General features: G+C 49.4%; 1 protein-coding gene across 1 annotated transcript in view; it reads right to left on the bottom strand.

Annotated features, from left to right (window-relative positions):
• Positions 1–25995, bottom strand: part of GALNT18 (polypeptide N-acetylgalactosaminyltransferase 18) — a 316738-nt gene that overhangs the window by 24280 nt on the left and 266463 nt on the right. The window contains exons 8-9 of the mRNA XM_037050063.1: positions 24889–25026; positions 19591–19686 (exon numbers count right to left, since the gene is read on the bottom strand). Of these exons, the coding sequence (XP_036905958.1) occupies positions 19591–19686; positions 24889–25026 (234 nt within the window). The remainder of the gene's footprint in view (positions 1–19590; positions 19687–24888; positions 25027–25995) is intronic.

The raw sequence follows: 25995 nt of genomic DNA, 5'->3' as shown, positions 1-25995 counted from the left end.
TCACCAGCAGTGCCAAGGCGGCAGGTGAGGCCCCAGCAGCGGAAGACCTGGCCTTGTTGTGACGAAGAACGGTGTGTGTGCACTGGACAGGTGCTGCTGTGAGACAAGACAAGAGGGTGCAGAGCCAGGGATCCGGGCAGGCAACTGTGAAGGGGCAGAAGGAGATGTCATTGCACTTGGCCTTCCATGTTTAACAATGAAGAATGGCTCTGAGAATGGCTCTGACCAAGGGTAGACCCCGAATGATCTGTATTCTGTGACTCTATGTGCCCATTGGCGAGAGGGGAAGTGTGTAGAGGCCAAGAAGGCTCTCTCCTCCCGGGAATTTAAAACATGAAATGAAGAGAGAGAGAGATGAGGCAGCTCTGCAGCTGAGGCACGTTTAGGTGGAGAAGATCCGTGAACTTTTACTGCTGAGGCAGTTGGAGCAGCCCCCATTCCTGCCTCCACCAGCCAATCCTCCCTTTGAGTCTACAAGATGAGTCACCCCAGGTTTTCTCTTTGTTTCTGGCTTCGGCTACCCAGATTTGTTTTAGTTCTCATTGTTGGTCATAACCCCCTTCCCTGAAATGAACAAACACAGTTCACGGGTTCATCATGAAGTGGTCTTCAGGAAATCTCCAACACCTGCTAGCTGGCTGCTGGGTGCCATCTGGGCCCCTGTTCTGGAAGGTACGGCTCAAAGCTCTTTAGAGCTGTCTGTTCGTCTTCCGCGAGCTGTGTCCACTCACCGACAAACAGTTAAGATGGAGCATGTCAAGTGCACTGCAGAAAAGTGTCCTGACTTCCTCGTATCCAAGCATAACAGTCTGCCAGCCCCGCATCAATGCGTGACAGTCAGCGCAGGCTCCTTAACTCCTCTGAGAGATGGACATATTGCTCCGTCCTGTCAGGCCCTTCTGTGTTCCCCTCCCCACTGAGCCATTACACACCACCTCGTCGTTAGGTCAGACCTGGCCACGTGTCCTTAACCTCTGCACTGTCAGTGGGAGAGACACGCCCTTTCCAGTCACAAGCCCTAAGAGCAGTCATGGAGCCTACCCAGCAGTCTGGCACTGTCCCAGAGGGGCTGGTCCTCTGGTCCTGGAAGAAGGTGAGGGGTACAATGCTGAAGCTGAGCCATAATGGCAATGAAGCAGCAGCAAGAAACAATCATTTCCTGTTTTAAGCCACTGCAATTTGGGGATCATCAGTCTAAGCTGAATGATAGAGAAACCGATACTAGAGGAGGAGTGGTGCCAAACCTTAAAGTGTGGGACATTGACCTTGGGGCCAGGAGGTGGGTGGTGAGGGGCTGTCTCTGGATGCTGGAAAGGTGGTGGCCTCTTTTATGCAGTGCAAAACATTTGGCAAAACTGCTGCCTGCAGTAACTTGGTAGATGGATCGCATGGCCAAAGAGCTGAGCTGTGGATGACGAGCATCCCTTTGTTACTATCGGCTGCTTTTGACAAGGCACTGCAAAAGGAAGAGAAGGTGGGAAAACGCTTGGACATGTAGCATGACCGAGAAATGTTTATTTTTGTACAGCCACGTGGGTTTTGAGGTCATTTGTTACTGGAGCACAACGGGGCCTGAACTGACAGTTTTGCTCTGCTCCTTCACCAAATAATGCCACAGAATAGAACCACAGATGCAATGCATGCTCTTAAGGAAAAGTACAAGGGGATTGAGAAGTACGTACTGAGGGGACTTGACCTAGTGGGGGTAGAAGGAAGGGCATTGATCCAAAAAAGACTAACTCTGGATCTAAACTGCCTGGTTCAAGTTGCCACCATCAGTCCATTTGCTGCATGACTACAGACAATTACTTGGCCATTCGTGCTCTCCATTTCTTCTTCTGTAAAAGCAGGAGACAATATGGTACCTCTCAAATAGGGCTGTCAGGGAGTTCTACGGACTCAGTGCTGGTTAGTGTTAGCGTTAGTAATTCTCTTCCAACACTGGCCACTCCCTATCAGGTTCCAAGTCCCCTGAGGGCAGGGACCGTGCTTGCCTTGCTCACTATTGTACCTCCACTATCTAACCCAGCGGTTCCCGACCTTTTTGTCACCAGGGACGAGTTTCACGGAAGACAGTTTTTCCACAGACCAGGGTGGGGGGATGGTTTCAAGATGATTCAAGTACATTACATTTAATGTGCAGTTTATTTCTATTGTTATTACACTGTGATACATAATGAAATAACTACACAACTCACCATAATGCTGAATAAGTGGGAGCCCTGAGCTTGTCTTCCTGCAACTAGAGGGTCCCACGGGGGAGCGATGGGAGACAGTGATACGGGGAGTGTATCACGTGCGTCCAGTCCACTCCGTAATCTTGTCTTGGCTGCTGTCACTGCAGAAAACCCTGCTTCACAAACAGGATGTTGGAAACGGATGCAGACTTTTCAGTGCTTTTGTGGCAACCTCAGGATATTCCACCTCGACTTTAATCTAGAACGTATGGAGACTTGAAGTTGTCTCATACATACTTTCAAAGCCACCGTCATTTGCGACCTCAGGCAGTTGATCTTCTTCTATCACGGACAAAGTTGGTTCACCTGGCTTGTTCACAAACAGGTTGGACGCTCGTTTCTTACTCGTTTTGGCTGGGGTCAGCGGGTGGGCTCATCACAACTGTGCCCGTGACAAGTGCGCAGCACCGGAAAGAGGCACGGACAGAAGTGGCGAATAAAATAATGGGTGGGCCATGTGTGGACTAACATGAGTGTCGGATTCTGGCTTAAAGCCAGCCACCAGATGCAGCTGTACAATTGAAGTTGTACACTTGCCACTCCAAAGCCTGCCACCAGATGCAGCCTAATTGTCCCCTGCCGCTCTCTGCTAGGGTTTTGATATGAGTCTGCAAGCAACTGATTTATTGTGGTCTCTGCGCAGTCCAACCTCTCTGCTAATGACGATCTGTATTTGCAGCCACCCCCAGTGCTAGCTTCACCGCCTCAGCTCCACCTCAGACCACCAGGCAGTAGATTCTCATAAGGAGAACGCGACCTAGACCTTCAAATGCGCGGTTCACAGCAGTGTTCGAGGTCCTATGAGAGTCTAATGCCTCTGCTGATCTGACAGGAGGTGGGGCTCAGGTGGTAATGCAAGCAATGGGGAGCGGTAAATACAGATGAAGCTTGGCTTGCTTGTCTGCTGCTCACCTCTTGTGGTGTGGCCCAGCTCCTAACAGGCCTCGGCTGGTACCTGTCCGTGGCCCAGGGGTTGGGGACCCTGATCTAACCCACTGCTTGATGTACACATATACTCATCACATACTGGTTGATCACATGAATAGCAAACTGTACCAGGGGCTCTTAACTTTAGCTCAGAAATCCACCCAGGCTCCCTCCCTGGTACCTGTTTCATACTCTTACTCTCAAACTCCTCTGAGTTTCTCTCTGCCCAAGGTTTGGACCAGTATCTTGGACACCACCCTCCATGGAGCCCTGAGGGTTAATAGCTTGGATGGAACAGGATCCTCTCTGCAGCACAAGGTCCTCAGTATTTACCCCTAATAACAAAGTCTGTGTTATTTACCCCTTAATATTTAATATTTATCCCTAAAGACACAGTCTGTGCCAGGCCCACCTGGCTCTGGGAGCAATGAGGGGGCTTGTGACAACGGTTTCTCTGCACTGAGCCGGGAGTTCAGAAAGCTCCCCAGGGAGAAAGAGTATGTGTGTGCATTTGTGCACACATGTGCATGTGTAACAGAGATTTTAACATAAGGACAATGGGGGTCTGGACTCACCAGCAGACTCAGTGATCAGAAAGATGGGAGGAGAGAGCAGGGTAGTAGAACCTGCAGGCTAAGGTCCAGCAGGGAGAAAGAAGTTAGCCCACAAAAAGAGACTTCATGTGGATGGAACAGTGGTGCCTGATTTTAATTTGTACATATAAGTCTCTTTATTTTGCCTCTTCCCAAACCATCTCTATTTCCATCTCCCTCTTCCCTGGGAAGAGGATAACTGTTTCAACGGGGAAAGAAGGTCCAGCCCTGTCTTCCCTGGATGTTGCGGACCTCAGAGAGCAATGGCGGATACACTGCACCACGACAGAGAAAGTGTTAGAAAACCAGCGCCACTCTTTGTAGGGGCTCTTTTCTTGCCATACCACAAGGCAGGTGCTCAATGAATACTTTGGGGTGAATAAATGAATGAGCAAATGAGTGACTAAATAATACAAAGTGAACACAATAGGGTATTATGATAGGTCAGATTTTCCCTGTCCTTGCATACAAACCACTTTGCAATTTAACTTTGTAGCTCCTCTTTTCAAAGGAATCTATTTTCTGTCCTTTGAATCTGACCATGTGACTTTGGCCAATGGCAAAATTTCCATAGCAAATGTGACATGAGCGAAGCACTCACGCAGTAGCACTTGCTGCTCTTAGACACCCCGGTCACCACTGTCGTGGGAAGGAGCCGGGCCGAGCCTGTTGGACGATGTGGCCCAGAGGCTCCCTCACTACAGATGCCGGGGTGAGCCCAGCTGGGACTAGCAGAAGAAAGGGCCAGCCCGGTCTTGCCCAAATGGCTGACCTGCACAGTCTTGAGCTAAATAAATGGATAAATAAGTAAGTCACTAAATTTTGGGGTAGTTCATTATGTAGCAAACATGGTCTGTTGTAGGTGGCCCATTCCACAGGTGTGTTTGTAAAGCATATGTCGCAGAGTGTAGGCGCTCAGCAAATTGCTGTTCTTTTTTTCCCTCCCGATTGAAAAAATAAAATAAATAATTATCATAATAATATTTCCCATTTAATGAGCTCTTTCTAAATGTCAGGGATGCTAAGTGCCTTACAAATACACTTATTTAATCCTCAAAATAACTCTGAATAAGTGGGATAAAGCGATCTGCATTTTTAGGTGAGAAAACAGAATCAGAGGGAAAGGAATGGATAGCAAACAGCAGAGCTGGGAACTGAACTCAAGTCAGCTGGCTCCAAACCCAGCTCCCAACCATTATGATATCCCACTTCTTTTTAAGGAGAGGAGGGATTCCACCCCTTCTACCTGTGCCCCTGCTGCTGAAGAGCTCTTCCCACTCTGCTTTCTCTCCACACACCCTGCAGTTCCTTCATGGCCCAGGTGCAGCTGCTCCTCCTCCAGGAAGGCTTCCCTGACCTCTCAAAGTCTCTGTGCTTTACTCCTCAGCGGCTGGACTCCGTCCCCTTCCTCTGGCAGAGTGGAGTCTCCGCAAAGCCCTGCTGATCCTGGACTGAATGCAGCGTGATGTGATGGGGAAGCGGTTCAGTTGTGAGGACAAAACGAGCTTCGAAGTGGTTGCTTTGTGCGGCGCACACAAGCTGGGAAGCAAGGGTGACTGCAGTGGCCACAGTACAGAGATGTGTTCCCCCAAACTGGTCCTGCCACCCCTTTTCCCCCAACCTCCTAGTTCCCATGGGGCCTAAGTGTGTACATACAATTTAATTTTTGTTGTCTTTATGAGGCTTTCTAGTCCTCTCTAAACTCCTGATACGCTGTTCTTCCCCTGGCTTCTTTCCCCTCCCTCATGTGTCTTCTGAAACTGCACATCAAGCTGGCGGTACCTTTCAAGGACAGTCTTTTCTTCATCTTTTTAAAAAATATGTTATTTATTTATTTTTAGATAGAGGGAAAGGGAGGGAGCGAGGGAGGGAGGGAGCGAGGGAGAGGAAGAGAAACATCAGTGTGTGGTTGCCTCTTCCATGCCCCCTCCTGGCCCACAACCCAAGCATGCTCCCTGACTGGGAATCAAACTGGCAGCCCCTTGGTTTTCAGGCTGGCACTCAATCCACTGAGCCACAGCAGCCATGGCAAGTACAGCCCTTTCTAACCAAAAGGGACTCCTCCTGTCCCTACCAAAATGGCTCTTCCCAGGGGACAGTGCCACTTTTGTATGCTATTATCATCAGGGACACAGATTGGAGCTGACACTCTTCTCTCCCTGTGTCACCCCTACTATATGTCTCAGCTATGCCATCCTCATATAAAAATATTTTCTTCTGATTCAGCAGAAAGGAAAAAGGACTCAAGGACATGAACAACAGTGCTGTGATTGCTGGGGTATAGGTATAAGGGGACATAGGTATAAGGAGACTAAATGGTAATGGAAAAAATAAAATAAAGATTACATTTTCAAAAATCTCTTCCTGAAGCCTCTGACGGCACACACCACCATGCTCTGCCCTCCTGTTCTTCTCAGCCGAGTGTGTCCCAGGCACTCTGCCACGCCCATCAAGGTCATTGGCATCAGGCTCACAGCTTCCTCTACGTTCCACCGGGCAGTACTTCAGGGTCTCAGACAATGAATGAGGCAACCTGCACCGTGGCCTCCGGTTCCAGGGAGAGCCACTTGCATCCCACACCCAGACCCTGGCTCTCAGTGAAACCTTTCCCTCCATTCCCTGCTTTCACCCAACTACCTGGTAGGTAAGGCTCACTCCCTTACTTCCAAAGCACCTGCTCATCAACCTAACAGAGACCTTTGGAATAATAACCTTTATTCCTTTCCTCCCATTCTTTCGCCTCCTTCTGGAATCTCCACGTCCTTAGAAAGGCTGCTCCCAAATTCCTTCAACTACCCCCTTGCCAGCATCTTCAAGTCTGTAATTCCTGGTTCTTTCTGCCTTCGACACCCGGTAAATCTCACCTCCGCAGCCTTGTTCAGCTTCTCCACACCTGTTCCCTGGATGCTGGGTGCTAACCAAGAAAATCACGGAACTGGGCAAATGAGACCCAGCACAGTCTCCCGGTCTTCAGCTTTAGCTGGGTCCCCCCACACCACCTGCTTTCAGCCTGCTCGGCCACGGAGCCAGTTCCCCTTAACAGACTTCCTAAAGCTTCTCCACGCTTTAATGAAACCAGATCCTTCTGGCTTTACCTGCAAGACAGCCTGGAGGTTCCTCTTGAACCCCCTCCATCCCGCCCTCAGGCCTCAGAGGCAGAAGGTCCTCTCTTGCAGCCCAGGGCCACACCCACTGGCTTTGGACCCCATCCTCTCCTGTCCTTGCCCTGTCCCCACTCCCAGATTGTTGCTTCATTCTCTCCACATGCATCCGGTCTGCTTCTCTACTAACTTCTTTCTCTCACCTTCAAAACATGCTCCCTTATTGCTTTCCTTCAAAATCAAATCAGGACACACTTTCTCTCAACACCACACCCTTTCTGGTGGCCAGGCCCCCTTCTCTATCCCTTGGTAGCGACCTCCAGAGAGGAGGAGTCCACTCGCTGACTCCGATTCCTCACTCACTTCCCTGGACAAAGGCGCTCTTGCTACCACGTCCTCCTGGACATTCCACAGCCACCACGTGTGTCATGGGGGACAAGACGCTCCTGCGGCATCACCTGTCTTCATTTCCAGGATCAGGTGTCAGGGCGAAACTTGCCACCCAAAAGTCCCCAGAGGGACTGAGAGAGGGAACACTGGCTCGGTCCATCTTGTTAGCATCACTTAAAAGGCTTCGATTTTTCCATGAGTTTCCTCATTCCTTTATTCAGCATGCACTTACTGAGCACCTGTAACACCCCAGGCCAATATGATTGAGTGACTTCTGAACGGCCCAGAATACTCCAAGGAGCTAAAGAGACTGCAGAGATGTAAATGTGTTCTGCAGCCCAGTTCTACATGAATTAAGACCAGCAAGTCCTTCTTCCTGCAGAGAAAAATGCTATACAATTTTCTTTTTAAAGCATGTTCTTCCTCCTGTGCCAACCTCCCCCACCACACACACACACACACACACACACACACATGCGTGCGCGTTTGTGCATTTAATAGTATATGTCTGAGCAAGAAAAAAAGAAGAAAGCCGTTTTGGTGATTGATTTGGAGGGCCCAGCTCTGCTAATATGTCCAGTATAACACGGTGCTAACCTCAAGGCCTCCACTAAAGCTCTGTGTTGGCAGGATTAATGTGCAGCGAGAAACAGATTTCAGAGAAAGCAGCTGGGACGAAGGCAGTGCGGGGCAATGGAGTTAGCGGGGAAAATCAAATCTAATAATCCATTTATGCCCATGATATATTCTGAACACATCTACTTAGGAACTTTCTTGAAATAAACAAGTACATCCTTAAGCTGCCCTGATATGAACACCATTCAAATGTCCCCACTCAGTGCCACCAACTATTCCCAAATCCCAGGGCCAGTTTCTTATGCTCCTTCTTGGTCACATTCTCAGTTAGGGGTGGTACCATCTCCTCCAGGGCCCCTTTGAAATGCACGGGAGTGTCTGGGCCCCACATTGACACTGTTGCTGGTCAGGGCCCAGGAAGGGGCAACATCCCGCACTTGAGTAGAGCAGTCAGTCCCACACAAGGAAGAACCACCTAGCCCAAAATGCCACTGGCACCCTACTGAGAAACAGCAGCAAGGAGCAGAGAATAATGCCGCTCACTACTTGAGGGTCTGTACTCTGTGCAAAGAGCAGCATAGCACTCACATGGACTATGAGGAAAGCTCCCCACTTTCTGCTCCAATTAGATGAAAGAGGAAGTCCCTGGGTGGGGGGCGGGGCAGGGGGGTTTGTACCTGTGCTATTCAAGAGCTGACTCCCTCCTAAGACAGAATGCTTACAACTTATCCTCTGTTGCTGGCTCACTGCTCTTGTGCTGGGCTTTCCTGGATGCAGTTCTTCAAGGCAGTCTGGAGTGGAGACTGAGTTATGGAAAGCTCCAAGGCAGGTGTGGGAGGCAATATCAGTCAATGTGGCCTTACCATTAGGAGAACCCTGGGGCCTGGGGAGTTTCTTGAACCTGGGAGTTGAGTCAAATGAAAAGGCAGGCCAACTTCCATGTGCCAGCAAGTCTTGGCAGCAGGAGAGACCTTGATGGAAGGAGGTGTCTCCCATTCCTGCCCAAATGCACACAGTGGTTGGCCCTCATCAATCAAGCAAATGGCCAGGATCTGGCTTCCATCCCAGAGGAGCAGGGCGCACCTCCCAAGCTCCCATCCCTGGGTCTCCAGGAAAAAAAGAGACCAGGACTAAAGGAGGCCCCACCAGACCTCACCTTGACTAATAATAACTAATGCCACCGATAAAAGCAAGAGCAACCTCAACATACTGGTTGAGGACTTACTGTGTGCCAGGCATAGGGCTAAGAACCCTATGTATCTCTCCATTTAATCCTCACAAAACTCTATCAGATGGATGGCTTTTGCTCCATTTTACAGAGGGGAAGTCAGGCTCTGGGTCGAGGCTGGTAGGTGGCAAAGCCAGTGTGTCTGAGCGGATTGCTAGGAAACTCCCTTCACTGACTCAAAAATTCACCAGCTTGATGCACAGATCCATGTACCCACCAGAGGTGCATGAGCGCCTGCTCCTAGCCAGGCAGTGTGCTGGGCACAGTGGATGTGCTTACATACGGTACGAGAACTGTGACGCAGGGATCAGGTGCAGAGACTGGAGAATAACGAGTGCAGTAGACAGGGTGGTCAGGAAAGACCACCTCAGGAAGTGGTCTTAGGCTGAGACTGAAGGATAAGAGGTGGGGCAAGTCGGGGGCTTTGGATCTGATGCAGTGGCCCTGCAATGCTGAGACTAGACACCTTCCAATGGGGAGATGGTTGCCCCAGTTCCTGGGAGGAAGAGGGGACCCCAAAGGCAAGAAGCACATGCAGACCCCCCTCATGAGTCAGAGCTGAGAGAGCTGGACTCCCTGCGTCCTGCGTCCTGCGTCCTGGCCCAGGGTGTGCGGGCAGGGCAGTGTCAGTGGCGGGGGGGCATTTTCAAATCTCTTCGGTCCAGTTTCAGGGGCCTGCCACAAGATCTTCCAGGGAGAAAACTACAAATTAGACTCAGTCTTCCTTTACATCCTAAGAAGAAAAGCACGCCCAGTGGTTGGGTAAATCAGCTGAGGCCCCTCCCCCGACCTCTCACTGCAGCCTTTATTCACCCAGCAAGCGTGCTCTGACACCTCCCAGACACCAAGCTTCGGCACACCCCACTGGGGAGGCTCACTGTCTCATCTGGTGTCCAGAGAACGTCCTGGGAGCAGAAGCTACACACTGAATGAAACCAGGGAGGCAGTCCCGAGTCCAGCTCTGAGCACGGGCTCTGCGGTCAGGCAGCCGGGTTCTCCCATGTAGTAACTTTGTGCCTTGGGGCCCAGTTTTCTCCCCTGTACAAGTGGGTGAGAGCAGAACCTACTTCTCAGGGCTGCTGAGAGTATTAACTGAGATTATATGTGCAAAGAAACATGCTTAAACGTAAGCTGTTGTTAAGTATTATCATCTCTGGGCAGACCAGCAAGGTCTCAAAAAATGTTGACAGACTTCCCTGATTAGAACGAGAAACTAACGTCACTGAGCCCAGTTCTACGTCAGTTTTGGTCCAAGGCACATATGGATTTGTTACTTTATCTACATCTCCAACCCGTGACATCTTCCTGACCAGGAAGCTGAGGCCCAGAGAGGCAAAGTGCCTTGTCAGAGAGAGCAGGGCCAACGCGAGATCTAAGCTCAGCTCCTCTGACGCTGGCTCAGGGACCTGTTCCCATGTCCACGTAGGGCTGAGGAGCAAAGCTCTGAGGAGGCTCAGCCTCCCTCTGGGTAGTGAGCTGGAACCACTTTCCTCAGCGTTGCTCCACTGTGGTGCTGCTAATAACTGCTTCTTCCCAGCCTGTGGGAGCTTAATAAAAGTCATGCAAAACTTGCTGTTTAGCACTCTAATTGAAGAGTTTGGACGTGAAGAACATATCATGTGGAGTGAATAACAAATCAGGCAGCTCCTTTTTTAGCGCCGAAGCTAAAAAAGCGAGGGGAGCAGCCATCACTCCGTGAGAGAGAAGGTCACCACTGAGGCAGCCACATCTGTGTGCCCAGCACACCCGCCCACCCCCTCCCTGGGGACCCGCACCCCACACTGAGCTGATGTGCTGGGGCCACCAGCTCTGCTCCATGTGCAGTGACCAAAAAGGATGTGGAAACAAGGTGCTTTCCAAAAGCAGGGTGATGGAGAGGGAGCCCCACCCTGTGGAAGCAGACTGACTCTGGAGGAGCCAGTGCTGGGAGAGAGAGCACCCCTGTCAGCTCCTTCCTCACCCAGGAGAGGACGCTCTCGGGTGTGACGCAATTACCCCTACCCCCATGTTCTAAGCACCACGTGTCTGCCTCCACCTCGTATTAGGAGTGGGGACTTGGGTACACCTCTATGTCTTTGAGCCAGCATCTTTAAAGTGGGAATAAGCTGACAAAGTGGTTTTAAGATGAAGTGAATTGACATATGGAAAGTCTAGAGACTGACACAATAATTACGTATAAACACACGTATCTTTTATAAACATAATGTATATTAGTAAACAAAAAATAACATAGTTAAGTACAATTTACTATGAAGCGCATTTTGTTTTAAACTACAGATATTTAAGGTAAGAAGAAATGAAGTATCCTGTCCCAGGTGACACGGCTAAGACGTGGCCGAGCAGGGGTTTGCACCCAAGCAGCCCACGGGTCCAGCACAGGCTAGATCACGTTCTTTCAATGGGGCTGGAGGGAAGAGCGAGGCTGCAGGCTCCAGTAACGAGACCACTCACTCATTCATCAGTTACTGAGGAGCAGTCAGAGAGGAGCTCCTGAGCCCTGGGAAATAAGCCAGGTGCAGTGGGCACCTGGTCTCCATAGACGTCTCCAAGAGCTGTAAGGATGAAGGGGGCCACTTCAGCCCTGGGGATCCTGGGCTGGGGAGGGGAGACTTGACTGCAGGTGGTCAGCCCTACTCATTCCAGCCTCAGGTGCACCCCTCGTTCACTCTGGAAGAGGCTGCCGTCCGGGTTGACATTAATAACACCTACCACGTAGTCTAGGCACCGGGCTACGTGCTGTCACATACAGACCATCAGCACCCTCCCAGTTTTTCAGTGTATGTTGCTGTCCTGCATCCACAGATGAAAGCATCACTGGGCATGAGCGAGAGGAAGCCACTTGCCCTGATCACACGTGTGGTATGGGCAGAACTAGCGCTAGGTGCCAGCCTTGCCTGACCCCAAGCTTGTGAGTGCACTGTCACTGCCCTGGGTCCCCAGGAGCAACAACTACTCCCTCAGACATCCAGCCTGCACTGTGGATGTGGAATTGCCACAGGGAGGAGGTGAGGGATCACCGTCCAGAGGGAGTGCGGAGAGCAGGGCCATTACGGGGCCGGGCCACTGCACCGCCCAGAGGCACCACGCCCTGTGCATCCTATGGGAACCATGGCCCCCGGAATGAAACGAGGCTTCAGCTCAGAGGCCAATAAACAATGAGATCCAAACAACTCTAGCTGGACTAGGCCCCAAATAATGCAGGCCTGAAGGGACCAGCCAAATTTGCAGGGCTGGTTGAGGCTCCCTTTAAACTGTAACCCAGTCAGGGCCCCACACCACCATTCACCAGCGATCAGAGGGCACCTGGGCAATACAGCCACACACAAGGAGTGGTGGAGGGCGCAATTTCATCCCATCAGAGCCGAGGGGTAAACCCAGGGAAGTTTTACAAAACCTCACAGCCAATCAGTGTCTGGCACTCTAATTTATTTAGAAAGAAAAATCACAGAGAAGTGGAGAAATCTCTCAAAGTTCACAGAAAAGTGGCTGATGACTTAAATTCTTGGCCCACAAAATGAAACCTTTTCACTTGTCCCCGAGATGTTACTTGAAAGGTCTGGGGGTTCAAGCACAATCCATGAGAGGCCTCTAATGTTCCACGCACTGTCACTGGGTAACTGCCAAACAGTGGGGATGAAGGCATCACTCTGACCCCATGTGTGATTGGCAGTTTCTAGAGAAGTAGCATATGGAGAAATAAGCAAGTTTGCTCATTCATCTCTCTCTCTCTCTGTCTGTGTGTATATAGATGTATAGCCAAATAAGAACTTTCACAAATGATAAATAAATTCCAAGAAGCAACGGTACCAAAGTCCATTACAACCCCACACTTTCCTTACTTTTATTATACCTGATCTAACACGCGAATTCAGCTCTGGGTAAAAATAGAACACTCCTTTCAACTCGACTCTAATCTTTACACCTTGAGTCAGAAAGCACTTCCTGAAGCATAAATGTGGCAGCTTCGGTATTTCAAAAGCTTTAGAAGGAATTAAAGTCTCTTTCATCTTCCTTCTTCTACAGCCAAGAATTTACCTTCCCATAGAAAAATTTTCCCTGGGTCTTTTATAGTCTAGAAGATTTAGGCAGAAAGAATGAGCGGAGTCCCCAGACACTGTCCTGTCCTGTAGTCCCTCCTTTGATGGGCTGATGAGAACGTGGTTTGGGGCAGTAGGTTGCACGTGCTTGCCTTGTACGAACTGTAATGATCTGTTAATAAGTGCCTGCCTCCCTCTCTAGATCGGGACTCTGCCAGCTCGGGGACCTGGGCAAAGATGCCTTTGTCTGTCATAATTCTTGGCTTAAAATATTGCTCAATGCATGTTTCTTGAATGAGCAAATGAATGAATGAATGAATGAGTGACTGATTGAATAAGTAAAAAGTCAATGGGGAGACCCTATTGTTGTAGTTTTCCCAGTAGAAGAAATTTTCCAAGCTATTACACTAATTAGGACTAATATTCTCAGTTATTTTGAGAATTGCTTGAAATTTGCTGCTAATTTAAATGAAATGCTTATGTTTACTCATTAATTAATTAGCATGCTTCCCGCAGCTTCCCTTCACTAATTTGGTTAGTTGTACTATGCTTTCTTCTACCCGGGGCTTTCCCTGAGACCTGGGTATATCATAACCGTATCAGAGTGAACTTTTGAAACAAAATTTAAGCAAAATTTCCGAAAGGGTTTAAACCCAAATGAGAACCCAGCCTCACTTTGTGACCCAAGGTGTCTTTGGGTCCCTAATGTCTTAGGACCCTGCTGTCAGCCATATGATAAGTTGCTGTAGGGGGAAAAAGACAAAAAAAAATTCCTACCCTAGACCAAATCAGTTTTTCAGGGGAAGCGAAACTTTCTAAAACATGAGGACTTTCTGAAAGACAAGCTATCCTATGTTTAATGAGTAAAACTGGAGGAGAAACTGGAAGTCAACATATAGGCCTCTTTCCTAGTTCTGCCTTTGCCAGTAGCTTGTGCTGTGACCTCAGGCAGGTCAGTTCACATCCCCAGAGGCCATTTCCTTGTTTTCTTACTTGCCCGAAGTGAGACTGATTTAGAAACCATCCTAAGCGGTGTGACAGTGACCAGGCTTCCTGGGTATGCAGAAAACCCTACCTGCCCACACGCTCTGCAGTTAGGCAGGCCCAGGTGGCCCACTCGGGCCAAAGACTTGAGAGGAAGTCACACGAAGCACTTTCCAGCCAAGGCATGGAGGTCAGATTTCTAGTCACACTTTTCTCTTGTAGTGGTACTATGCATTGAGTTGCGTACCTCAAAAATTCCTATGTTGAAGCCCTAAACTCCAGTACCTCCAAATGTGACCTTATTTGGAAATGGGGTTGTTGCAGATGTCATTAATTAAGTTAGGATGAGGTCAGATTGGTGTGGGGTGAGCTCCTAACCCAATAGGATTGGCATCCTTACGAAGAGGATGAATTTGGACACAGACAAGTGCACGGGAGAACGGCAGCCTGTGAAGCTGGAGGGATGCTGCCACAAGCCAAGGAGCTACCAGGAGCTCAGAGAGGGAACACACCCTTCCCTAGTGCCTCCAGAGGGGGCACGACCCTACTCAGGCCTTGATCTTGGACATCTAGCCTCCAGCACTGTGATACAATAACTTTCTGTTGATCAAGCCATCCAGTCTGTGTTCCTTTGCTGCAGCTGTCCTAGGAAACAATATAGGAGTAGAGGGACTCTGGCCAGGAACACACAACCCATCTGCAGGATGACCCAGTCCTCTTTGGCTCTTCTGGCTCACTGGGCAGGACAGATTCAACAAGATCCTGCCACAGCAGAGTCCTTATACCATCCTGTTCTGGGACATATGTCTGATCTGAGGCTGGTTTAAAGCAACCTTTCCTCCGAGCAGGACAGCTGTGCACCCCAGCTATGGGCCTGGTGGGAGAGGGCAACAGGACCCAGTGTTCTCTGTGTAGCCCAGGTACATGAGGGTGCTGTGGCTTTGAGGAATGGGGAGGGGGGCCAAGTCTTTAAGACTTGCTATAGCTCACATCAAGAAGCTGACTTACACAGCTTCAAGGGAAGACAGCTCCCGGTATTCCTGGCAAGCACAGGACAAACTCACAGATTCCCAGGCAAAGTGAATTCAAAACAAAAGGATTCAAGGTAAACAGATCATCAGAGCTGGCAGAGCTGGGCATGGAGCTGGCCAGTCCAGCTTCCTCACTTGCAGATACAAGGACAGGCCCAGACGAACCCAGTCAGTGGTACTGGAGACTAGAACTGTTGGCTTTGGGCAGAGATATTGACCAAGAGGAGGGAGGAGGAGCCTCAGTGGGATGAGGGCTTCATAGGGGTGGTAACTGTACAGTGTCTACCAACAGAAATTCATTGAGCTGCACACTGTGCGCTTTATAGTAAGACTATACATTAGTAAAAGACTAAAACAAAATAAAGTCCCAGGGGCAGTTAAGGGGACATCACAAGTATGCTGCAAGATCAAGCCTAGGACTCAGGCTTCCTGATGCCCTGCTCCCTGTCGGTTCCCCTAATCTGCTGTATTTTTGCTGCCGTAGCAACTCAGTGATGCCAGTCTATAGGTGGGCTTTGACCAGGGAAGAAACCCATGGAACATGGAACATGAAGTCAAGGAAGGTTCGTCTAGTGTAGTTTGGAGCTAAAACCTTGAGGGTATTTACACTGAGCAAGGCTAAATGAGCTCTATTATTACTATCATTATAGCAATACCGATGGCTAACATTTATTGAGTACTTACCATATGCCAGGCATGCTTTAAATGCCTTCATGTATTAAATCTTCATAACAAGCTTTATGGTATATGCCATTACTAATCATATTTTACAAATAAGAAAACAGCCCGGATTTGAAAACCTGCTCGAGGTTATACAACTAAAAATTGTCAAAGCGGACATTTGAATTTAGACAATCTGGCTCTAGAACCCACGCTCCTAACCATAATACAGATCGTCCCACACTGAACCGTCTGCACCTGGCAGACTGCCAGCCTCTGTTCAGGCAGTCACCCATCATGCCACAGGGGAAACACCGACATTTGTCCAATGGTCCAGGTTAGCCCCAGCCCTGCAGATTTCCACGTAGAGTTGTTAAAAGCAGGTTCACCCATGGTCTCCTGGATGGTAAGTATTAAAAAGCAGAAAGGAAATTTACCAAAAGGCCAAACTACTTGTGACCTGGCCACCTTGGTCTACTCTTGAGAACTAGGCAGGGTGTTCTGAGCTGAAAATTTAGGTGCCTGACTGCATTAACAATCAGAGAAATGCAAATTAAAATCACAGTGTGATACCACTACAGACCTACTACAATGCCTATAATTTAAAATGACAGATAATACCAAATGCTGGCAAGGTTGTATAGCAACCAGTACTCTAATATATGGTTGGTGGGAGTAAAAATTGATACAACCAATTTGGAAAACTGTTTGAAATATTATTAGTTGCCCCTGGCTGTCACAACAAAACACCACAGGTAGGTTGGCTCAAACAGCAGAAACTTATTTTCACATGGTTCTGGGAAGTCCAAGGTCAAGGTGCTGGCCTATTTAGTGTCTGGTGAGAGCTCTCCTCCTAGCTTGCTGTGTCCAACTTCTTACTGTGTCCTCACATGGCCGAGAGAGAGGGAGAGAGCTCTCTGGTGTCTCTTCTAATAAGGACACCAATCCTAAAGGATCAGGGCTCCACTTTTGTGACCTTATATATCCCAAATTACTTCCATGCTCCACGTGCAGTCAGGATTAGCAAGCACTTCCACATATAAATTTGGCAGTGACACAGTTCAGTCCATAGCATTCTGCTCCTGGCCCCTCACCCCCAAAATTCATTTCCTTTTCCCATGCAAAATATATTTAATTCATCCCAGCAGCCCCCAAAGTTTTAATTCATTCCAGTGTCAACTCTAAAGTCTAAGGTCCAAAGAGCTTCTAAATGAGACATGCATGAGATTCCAGGTATGATTTATCTGGAGGGAAAACTTCTCTTCAGCTAAGAACCTGTAAACTGACAAGTTAGGTGCTTCCAAAATATGATGATGGGACAGGCACATTCCAAAAGGGAGAGAGTAGAAGGGAAAAAGGGCTGATGGGTCCGACCAAGTCCTAAACCCAGCAAGGCAAATTCCACGAGATCTGAAGGCTCAAGAAGTATCCTCTTTGGCTCAGTACTCTGACCTGCAGGCCCAGTGTGGTGGCAGCAACACCCCCATGGCTCTATAGGGCTCCCTGCCCCTTTGGCTCTCTGGGGTGGTCCTGCCCAAGCTTCTCACTGCTTTGGTCCCACCCAGAGACCCCTCGCAGGGTCATCCTGGCCCACTGAAACCCAAGAGGCATGCCTACCCTTTGAGGAAACAGCCTTACCTTCGGGCCTGTGGTGGGGCGGCAGCCCTGATAATCTCCCAATTGCCTTTGGCACCATTCTTCCCTTTTCTTCAGGAATAGGGCCTGAAGAACTGAATAGCTCTATGGTCCCATTTTGGAGACGCCAAGAATCCAACAGCCTGCCTTCATCCTGTCTCCCTTTCTCTTTAGTTCAAACTGGCAGTGTCTCTGCTGGTATAGCCCCATCTCTATCTCTGGCTTCTGTCCCTGCGATGGCTGATTCATTCCGTGAGTCCCACCCATGATCTCTTAGTCAAATGATGATTCAGTCACGCTTCTAGTATTCTCTTCAGAACAAGCTTCCTCATGTTTCTGCAATATGGGTAGGCTGAGAATTTTCCAAATTTTCAAGTTAAGGTTGAATGAAGTCATAAGAGTAGAGCACCGATCTGATAGGACTAGTGTCCTTTTAAGAAGATACACCAGAGCGCTCACTCATTCCCTGTCTTTGCTATGTGAGGACACACTGAGAACGTGACCACCTGCAAGCCAGAAAGAGAGTTCTCACCTGAAACCAAATCGGTGGCACTTTGATCTCAGCCTGCCCAGCCTGCAGAACTGTGAGGAAATACACCCCTGTTTAAGCCACCCGGCCGTGACGTTTTGTCACAGCAGCCCTCGCAGACTCATCCAGGCAGTGCCTGCTGAAAGTGAACATGTCAACCCCACGACTCAGTGATTCAGCTCCCAGGTATAACACAGAAGAGATGACTGTATATGGGCATCAAAAGCCGTGAACAAAGATGATCACAGCAGCAGCCCTGGTAATACTCCCGAACCGGCAACGGCCCATGTGCCCGTCAGCAATAGAATATGTAGTGAATATGGTATATTCACAAATGGATTACTACATAGTAATAAAATTGAACAAATTACAACTCCATGTAACGGCATAGATATGCTTTATGAATATACTGGTGAAAGAAAGAAGCCAACATGAGAAAGCATACTCTGTGATTCTATTTATGCAAGATTCAAAATCAAGCAACAATGTCCTTTTTCTTGATCTGGGTGCTGGTTACAGGAGTATGTTTGCTCTGAAAAGATAATAATCTGTATATTTTGATTTTTCCATTTTCTGTAGCCTATGTCATATGTTAGTACAAGGTTTACATAAAACACAGGCATCCATGGCAAAAGTCACATCGTTGTAAGAATGAAGTGTGAGTTGCTATGCTGTGCAGTGTGGGGACAGTGTGTTGTGCTGACCTGTGACTGACCAGTCGGTGATGTCACAGCAGCTCAGCACCAGAACAAACGAGGTGGTGGGGGTAACAGTGGGCGATTGCCGGGAAGTCTCAGCACAGCACATCAGGTGACACACACATCGTATTATCTGTCCTTCAGTTGTGTTTAGGAAGGTAATGACTATTTGACACACTAACTTGTAATTGCACAAATACATGTATCTTCTATACTTTTTAAAAAAATACCTTTTTTAAAAATACCTTTAAAAAAAGGTATTTTTTAAATCATTGTGCATTTCTGGAGGTAAGATAAATAAACTCTGAAAAGGCTGTCAAGTCAGAACAGGTTAGTCTATGGTATTCCTGGTCGATGATTGTCCATCGTACATTATTGAATAAGCCATTTCTCTTGCCTGTGTCCTTGACATCCTCTTTAGGCATATAAAGCCTGGGCTATGGATGGGCGGGCACAGTATGGTGTTTCTAGAACCTATTTCCTGGCAGCTGCTCTTTAGTCTCCACCAGGAGAATGTCATGGTGTTAGAGAGGGCCTTGTGGCTATAAAGTCGGGCCTTAGCTGTGATCTGCTGAAGGGCAGAGGCTGGAGGCCTTGAACTGGCACTCCGAAAGGACTCTGAGGTACCCGGGAGTTTGGGGGGCCCGGGGTTCTTCCTGCTAGGGAAGGGCATGGCTGCCAGAGCCAGGGCTGCAGTTGGCCTCGAGCCCCTAGAGGAGGCAGGCGCTCCTCTGTAGAAAACTGCCGCCTTGCTTGCTCTCCACACTGGAAGACCCTGGCATCTGCACCCCCTTGCCTCCTTCCAGGGGAGGCAGTCAGGACTCTCCTTTTTGGCCCTTGACAACACTTCTTAATGAAAAGCCCCTGAGGCCCCTGGGCCCAGAGTGGCGACAGAGTCTAACCATCCTTCCCCACACCAGCCACACACTGCCCCACCTGGGGCAGGAGCTCTCAGAGCACTCACCTGGGGCGTCATTCCATGGCAGATATACACGATGGGAACGTTCTCTGTGTCTGGGCCCTGATCAAGACACAAATCGGTCTTCATAGAGTTCTGCAGCTGAACACCAGGGCAGGGGCGGCCACACCAAAGGGAAAGGAACAGAAAGACAAATGCATCAATTCAGGAGAAACAAGCTTTCCACTGAGACAGGCCCCATTTTCGCAATCAACCTAAGGCCCCTTGGATACTATGGAAACCAGCAAGCACCGGCTTTTGCTTTGTGTAAAGGTGCTAAGGTCAAGACCAGTCCCTTTGAAGGAGAAGTATTCACATGTTAAACAGCAAGCTGGGTCTGGGGAGCTGAGCCAGACTAAGTGAAAACAAAAGGTACACATGCACGCACATACACGAGATAGTGCTAGGTGTTTCACCTCTCCATTTCCACAGGAGTAGTGCAATGGCCTTCAGAGGTGCCTGGATGGATAGAAGTGTTTGCTCTTGAGGGTTGGGGCGAGTGAGCAACATGCCAGCTATTTGGGGGGCCTGGGACCAGGCCCTCTCTGCTGTCTGCAGATCCAGCAGTGGTTGGCCAGGCCCCAGTAGAGGCCCGGTTGATGAGGGTTCTCCACAGTCGGGGTTTGGCAGGTGAATAAGAGAGAAGAGGGCCAGGGTCGGGGCAGGGAAGAGAGGTAATTCTAACCCCCACCTACAGGCAATCAACATAAGACAATCAACAGAACAAATGTGGTGGCCACTAGAATGATAAGGCTAGGTAGATTGGGGATGGGGGGTCTGTTGGGCTGTGTGCAAGCAGAGAAACCCAGTTGCGATCAAGGAGGAGGTGAAGCATGAGGCGAACAGAATTAGAGACAAGAGAGATCACCTTGCCCCTGCTGTGGTTTTAGTGGCCCCCAGCTCGAGTACCCCTGTCCGGCTGTCCTTCAGTTCCTACGTCCATGAGAGAGTCTGTGGTATCTCTAACCACCTTAACTTGAGTTAGCTTAAACAGCTTATCTTAGCAATCAAAGCACTCTATTTAGAACAAGGAGGCTGGAAACAGAAATCTAGGGGGCCCTGGCCAGTGTGGCTCAGTTGGAGGATTGACCCATAACCAAAAGTTTGTGGGTTCAATTCCCAGTGAGGGGATGTAACTAGGTGGCTGGGTGTGCACAGGAGAAAAGCAACCAATAGATGCTTTTCTCTCACATTGGTCCCCTCTCCCTTCCTTTCTCTCTGGAAGCAATGAAAAGATGCCCTCAGTGAGGACAAAAAACAAAATCCAAAGGGATACCAGGGCGATGGACCACAGGTGAGTCATCTGTTGGGGAAAGCCAGTGACAGGCCATGGCTGAGTTTTGGTAGTCCGGACGGATTGTGGCAGGAGCTCAGAGACCCCCAGTTAAGGGATGTGAAATGGAACAGACAGCCGGAGGTACATGTGTGGTCTGTGCATACTCTATTCTTGACAGTGGACAAGGAACAGAGTCAAATTCTTTTCTCTTGAGCCTCCTTTCCTTTACTGGTAGCAGCTTAATCTCAAACTTATGGTGCTGAGGTTCTGAAGAAATATGACCATGTGCCAGCTCCCTGGGCAGGGCCCCAGAAGTATCTATGTAGCCAGTCCTCTATGACAAACCGACTACTTGGCTGGCCTGTGTGGGAGGAGCACATGCAAACACTCTGGACTGCTCCCGCAGCCCGGAGACGGGTGGCACATCCAAGGCCTGACACTGTAACCATGAGCGAGGTGTGCTAACTGCTCCTGCAAAGAGAAAGGCCCAGAGACCCCTGATGTCAGACTTGGTTCTTGCTGGGATCTCAGTCAGCTTCTGAGTGAGGGTGTGGGTGGGGTCTCTGATAAAGCCCACCACCTTGGCTGTGTCCTCACTCTCCCATTAAGCAGGTGGTCTATCAACACAGTCGGAAGAGAGACTGGGATGGACTCCTGGCTCCAGCTGTGTGGTCTTGGACAAAGCAACATAATTCCTTCTCGTCTGTTTTCTTCTCTGTCAAATAGACGTAAGAGTGCTGACCTCATAGGGCTGTTATGAGGCTGAAGAGAAACAATATCTACAAGGGCTTAGCTCAGGACCTGGCAAATGGCAAATGTGCAAAAATGGTTAGCGCCTCTTATGACTGCTGTACTTTCCTGAAAGCCATTCATGGAATCCTGCTTTTGTGACCGCATCTATGTGCTGGGTACCACTGAAGTGAGTTCCATTCATTATCCCACCTAATCCTCAAAATAACCCAGCCAGGTTGGTAATATTATCTCCGTCAAGGATGAGGGCCCACGGTCAGGAGCTCCGCCTCACCTCTGTCTGTAATGCTATTCATTGTCACTGCATGGGTGCTCTGCTTTGGCCTCCTCTTGCCTGACTAAATCCTCCTCCTCCCTTGGCTCTCAGCTTTTCTGTCACTTTGGAAGCCTTTCCTAACCCAAGTCTCTGTGTGAACCCACTACTCTATACTTCACCAGGACCCCCACTTCTCTTATTCTAGCGCTTGGCATACTGCATGCTGGTTGCCTCTTCTCTTGTCTGTCTCCTCTATTAGTAAGTCACCAGACTAGGTCTCAGTCTTTCTCATGGGCTGGCTCTGGTACACAGTAGATGGTAAACACACGTGGAATGAATGAATGAATAAAATGAACAAATGAATGGCATCGCCAAATGAATGGCATCATAGCTGAACAAGTGGCAGAGCTGGAGTTTGTCTGTCTCCAAAGTCTAGGGTCTTTCTATTGTGTAAATGGCGACAATCCTGAGACGGGGAAAGATGCTTCATGAAACGGTATGACCAGAACCTTTAAGGTTTTGTAAATTGTCAAGGTTACACCGTGATTAAGTAGCAGAGATAATGTTCAGAAACCAGGTATGTCTGTCTCCAGATGCTGCTCCAGCTCTACTGTCAGCACCAGAGCTGGATGTTCTCCAAAGCCACTCTGTCTCCCAGACGTGGAGCTCAATGATCCAGGGGAAACCCATGCCCACAGGACAGGTCCACAGCCTGCAGCCTGCAGGAGTCACTAATGGGGCCTATTAGTGGGTTAATGGACTGGTTTATACAGACTTGACACTGGCCCAACTGACAGTCCCAGGGGGTTATTTGACCTGAGCAAGGTGGTTTAGGCACGGGTTGGAAGGGAAAATAAGAAACTCTGTGACTGAGAAGACATCTGGTCTCTCCATGGCAGAATGAAAATAATCCCCAGGAAGAGCATTTCAGCAGATCCTCTTGCTCTTGCAGCAGCACCCTGCTTTGCCTGCCTTCGCCCCATTGCTCTCATTGAGGGTTCATTATGCTCCCTGACAATCAAGCGCATCTATGCTCATGTCAGAGGTGAGCCTGTGGAGGAGGTGGGAGCTATGGGGAGGCTGAAAGGGCCCTACACAGGGGCTGGCAGATAACCACCCAGGGTCAGAGCCCTCCGTCAGCCCCATGGACTGGGTCTGGTGGTGAGAATGTTCCACGGTCAACCTGCTGTATGTGTTCATAAGAGGGGACTCTTTTGCTTGGAAAAAAAGAATGCCTTTGGCCAAGACCCAGAATTGCAATGGCCGCATGCACACACCTCCACTGTTACTGCTTTCCCTGCATCTTTGGCTGAATTTGGCTAATATTGTTCTATTACAACTGACAGCTTGGTGAGAACAGGAGTCTAGAAGCTTGCCCTGGCTCAGAGGCTTGGGGACAATAGTTTCTCTAGAGCCACATTAGCCTAACTGTCCTTTTTGGACTGGCACCAAGAATGGCCAAAGAGCACACACAACTTGGTACGATAGTGTGGAGGCACCAGTAGCAACTGTGCCCTCAGAATGGTGCTGGGGAGGTAGGTGAGCTAATGGGCACTTCACAGGCCAATGTGTTTCCATGGTGACAACAGGCTCTTGAGTCTCAGGTGATCACTGGGCAGCACCAACTAAGGATATTCCAATACACCAGCCTGAGAAGTGGAGAGGCAAGAGGCAACTGGGCCATTCTCTGAGGACATGTCAACCATGCCATGGGGACTCTTGTGGGAGGATTGACACCTTCATGCAGGCTGGTCTCCAGGGAGGAGAGGTTCCTGGGATCTTGGCTCTGTTTCTGTTCGAATCCAAGGATGTTAGAGTTGGGAGGCCCACATGGCCCACTCACAGAGCACACTCACAGAGCACACTCTCAGAGCACACTCACAGAGCACACTGAGACCAATTCTTACACAAGGATCCATCGCCTCCAGGCAGAGGCAGAGCCCATCACATTCCTGCTGAGACAGGCCTCAAACTCCATTCTGACCACAGACCAATAAAGGAAGAGGCCTCAGTTCTCCTTTAGTGTTTCACCCTGGGACATCAGAAAGGTCTGAGGGGACACTCTCCAAAGGGAGGAACTGAAGTGATGTCAGCAGCTGATGTTTTACACTCAGTGTGACAACTGATTACGTGTGTACAGATGGGCAAGTCACTTTGCCACTCTGTTTCCTCATCTGTAACACGGGGTGAGGTAGGTAGCCCCAGGGGGTAGTTTTGAGGGCTTGAATGTCAGAAGAAAAAATTTACATGTTTGTTTAGTCAGCAAATATCAAATAAGATACCCCCAAATTAATCAGGTGTCATTTAAAATGCTGTAAGACTACTATGGTCCCGAGGATATTGGAAGAAATGAGAGAGTTTATCACAGTCAAAGTACCTTAGATATTACTCATGTGTATCTATCTTATGCTTTCTCCTACCCTTTGCCACATGAACACACTGAGGCCCACAGGGCAGGTGTCCTGATCAGGACTAGAACCAGGTCTGCCTGGATGCAAGCCCTGTGCCCTGCCCTCCACCTTGCTGCCTCCCTCCGGGGGAACTGCTCTGCACCAGTCAACAAGCAGTACTAAAATATCCCTCAAAATACAGCAAACTCACAAAGGTTCTATTTCCCAGAACCCCCCTCAGGAGGCTCTGGGTGAGCAGAGTCATGCGGACTGGTTGAGAGAACCTTAGGCGCCCACGTTTGGGGAACACGGGTGTTTGTTATGTGGCCTTGTGAACTTAACCTAACTGCAGGTTTTTGTTTTATCACATGGAATAGGCAGGCGAGGGCCAGAGCTGAGTCGCTCAGGACTATTTGGGAGAGTCTAAGCACCTCTCCCAAGGGACTGGAGAGGTCTGGTGCAAACCAAAGCAAAGGCTGCCTTGCGTGCGACTCTAGAAGGCAGCCTCTCAGCCACAGGTCTGCCGCTGGCCCCTGGGGAGGCCGAGAGGCCCTCTCCCTCCTTTCCCCGACTCTCTCTGGGCTTGCTCTCCATCTGTGGCTGAACAGAACTCCGAGGGACTGGCTCCTTACCACCCCATAGGCGATGATGTCTGAGTACATCCTCATCTCTGGGTACACGCTGACCAGGTACCACCGGAAGGTCTTGCACTGCAGCTGTTTCCGCAGAGCTTTCCTTGCAGTAATGTCCCCGATGTCGATTCCTGAGTCCTACACGGGGATGCAAACACAGAGATGCAGCCACCACCGGGGCACAGCCCCCAGACCTCCCCACTCAGATTCCCGGGGACGGTCTAATGAGGGGACAATGGGAACTTAACTCACATTTCCCTACACGTACATTAATTAACCCATAACCCCATTTGGAGTTTGGAATGTGAGCTTGATGGGGACTGTCATCAGGGGCCACTGAAAAGAAATCCTTAAGTTTTAAACTAAAAAAAAAAAAAAAGCTGTAGTCCAGCTGTAGGTGGCAGAGTGGGAGGAATACAGTCAGAGTGAACGTTTCCTACCTGAAGAGAGAAGCCAGAGGTTCTGAGTTGGGAGGGGAGAGGGAGGTGGAAGGGAAAAGAGCAGAAGGTGGGATAATGCTGATTCCAATACTATTCCTAACAGTCATGTGCTAGACAAACATATGTGTTTATATTCATATACTTAGATTCATTTATATTTATGTATATTGTTCCATTTAAACCTATGGATTAGGTACAGACAAGGAGTTAAGACAAGAGAGGTTCAGTGATCTCTTTGGTGACCTGCCTAAAGCCCCACAGTTGGTAAATGGAGCTGAGAGTTGAGCCCAATCAACCTGGGTCTGGAGTGTGGACTTTCCAACCTTACCCTGTGAATTTGCAAGAGTGGGCCCTTCCGCTGCCTCAGCCCAAGCCCCTGTGAGAGAAGCAGACTCCCTTTTAAGCTGGGGGGTCTCAGCACAGACAGCACTTGTGTCCCACACTTCCCAGGTGTGTCAGGAAGGTGGTCCCTGAGCCATTCAGGTGCAGCAGGCAAGGAGCAGTAATGGGGCCATGAATGTGCTCTTGAGTGAGGGGGGAGAGACGCCGTCATGTTTCTGGTGGCCCCAGAGCCGAGTGCAGAACGTGCGAGTCCCTGGGCCTGCACCCCAGCTGTGGAGCCGAGCACACAATCCACTGGGCAAGAGCTGATGCCACCGCAGACAGT

The sequence above is a fragment of the Sturnira hondurensis genome, unplaced genomic scaffold (genome assembly GCF_014824575.4).
Source record: "Sturnira hondurensis isolate 20B ecotype Veracruz unplaced genomic scaffold, ASM1482457v3 Scaffold0006505, whole genome shotgun sequence".
NCBI classification, from domain to species: domain Eukaryota; kingdom Metazoa; phylum Chordata; class Mammalia; order Chiroptera; family Phyllostomidae; genus Sturnira; species Sturnira hondurensis.
This window is presented reverse-complemented; position numbering and strand designations above follow the sequence as displayed.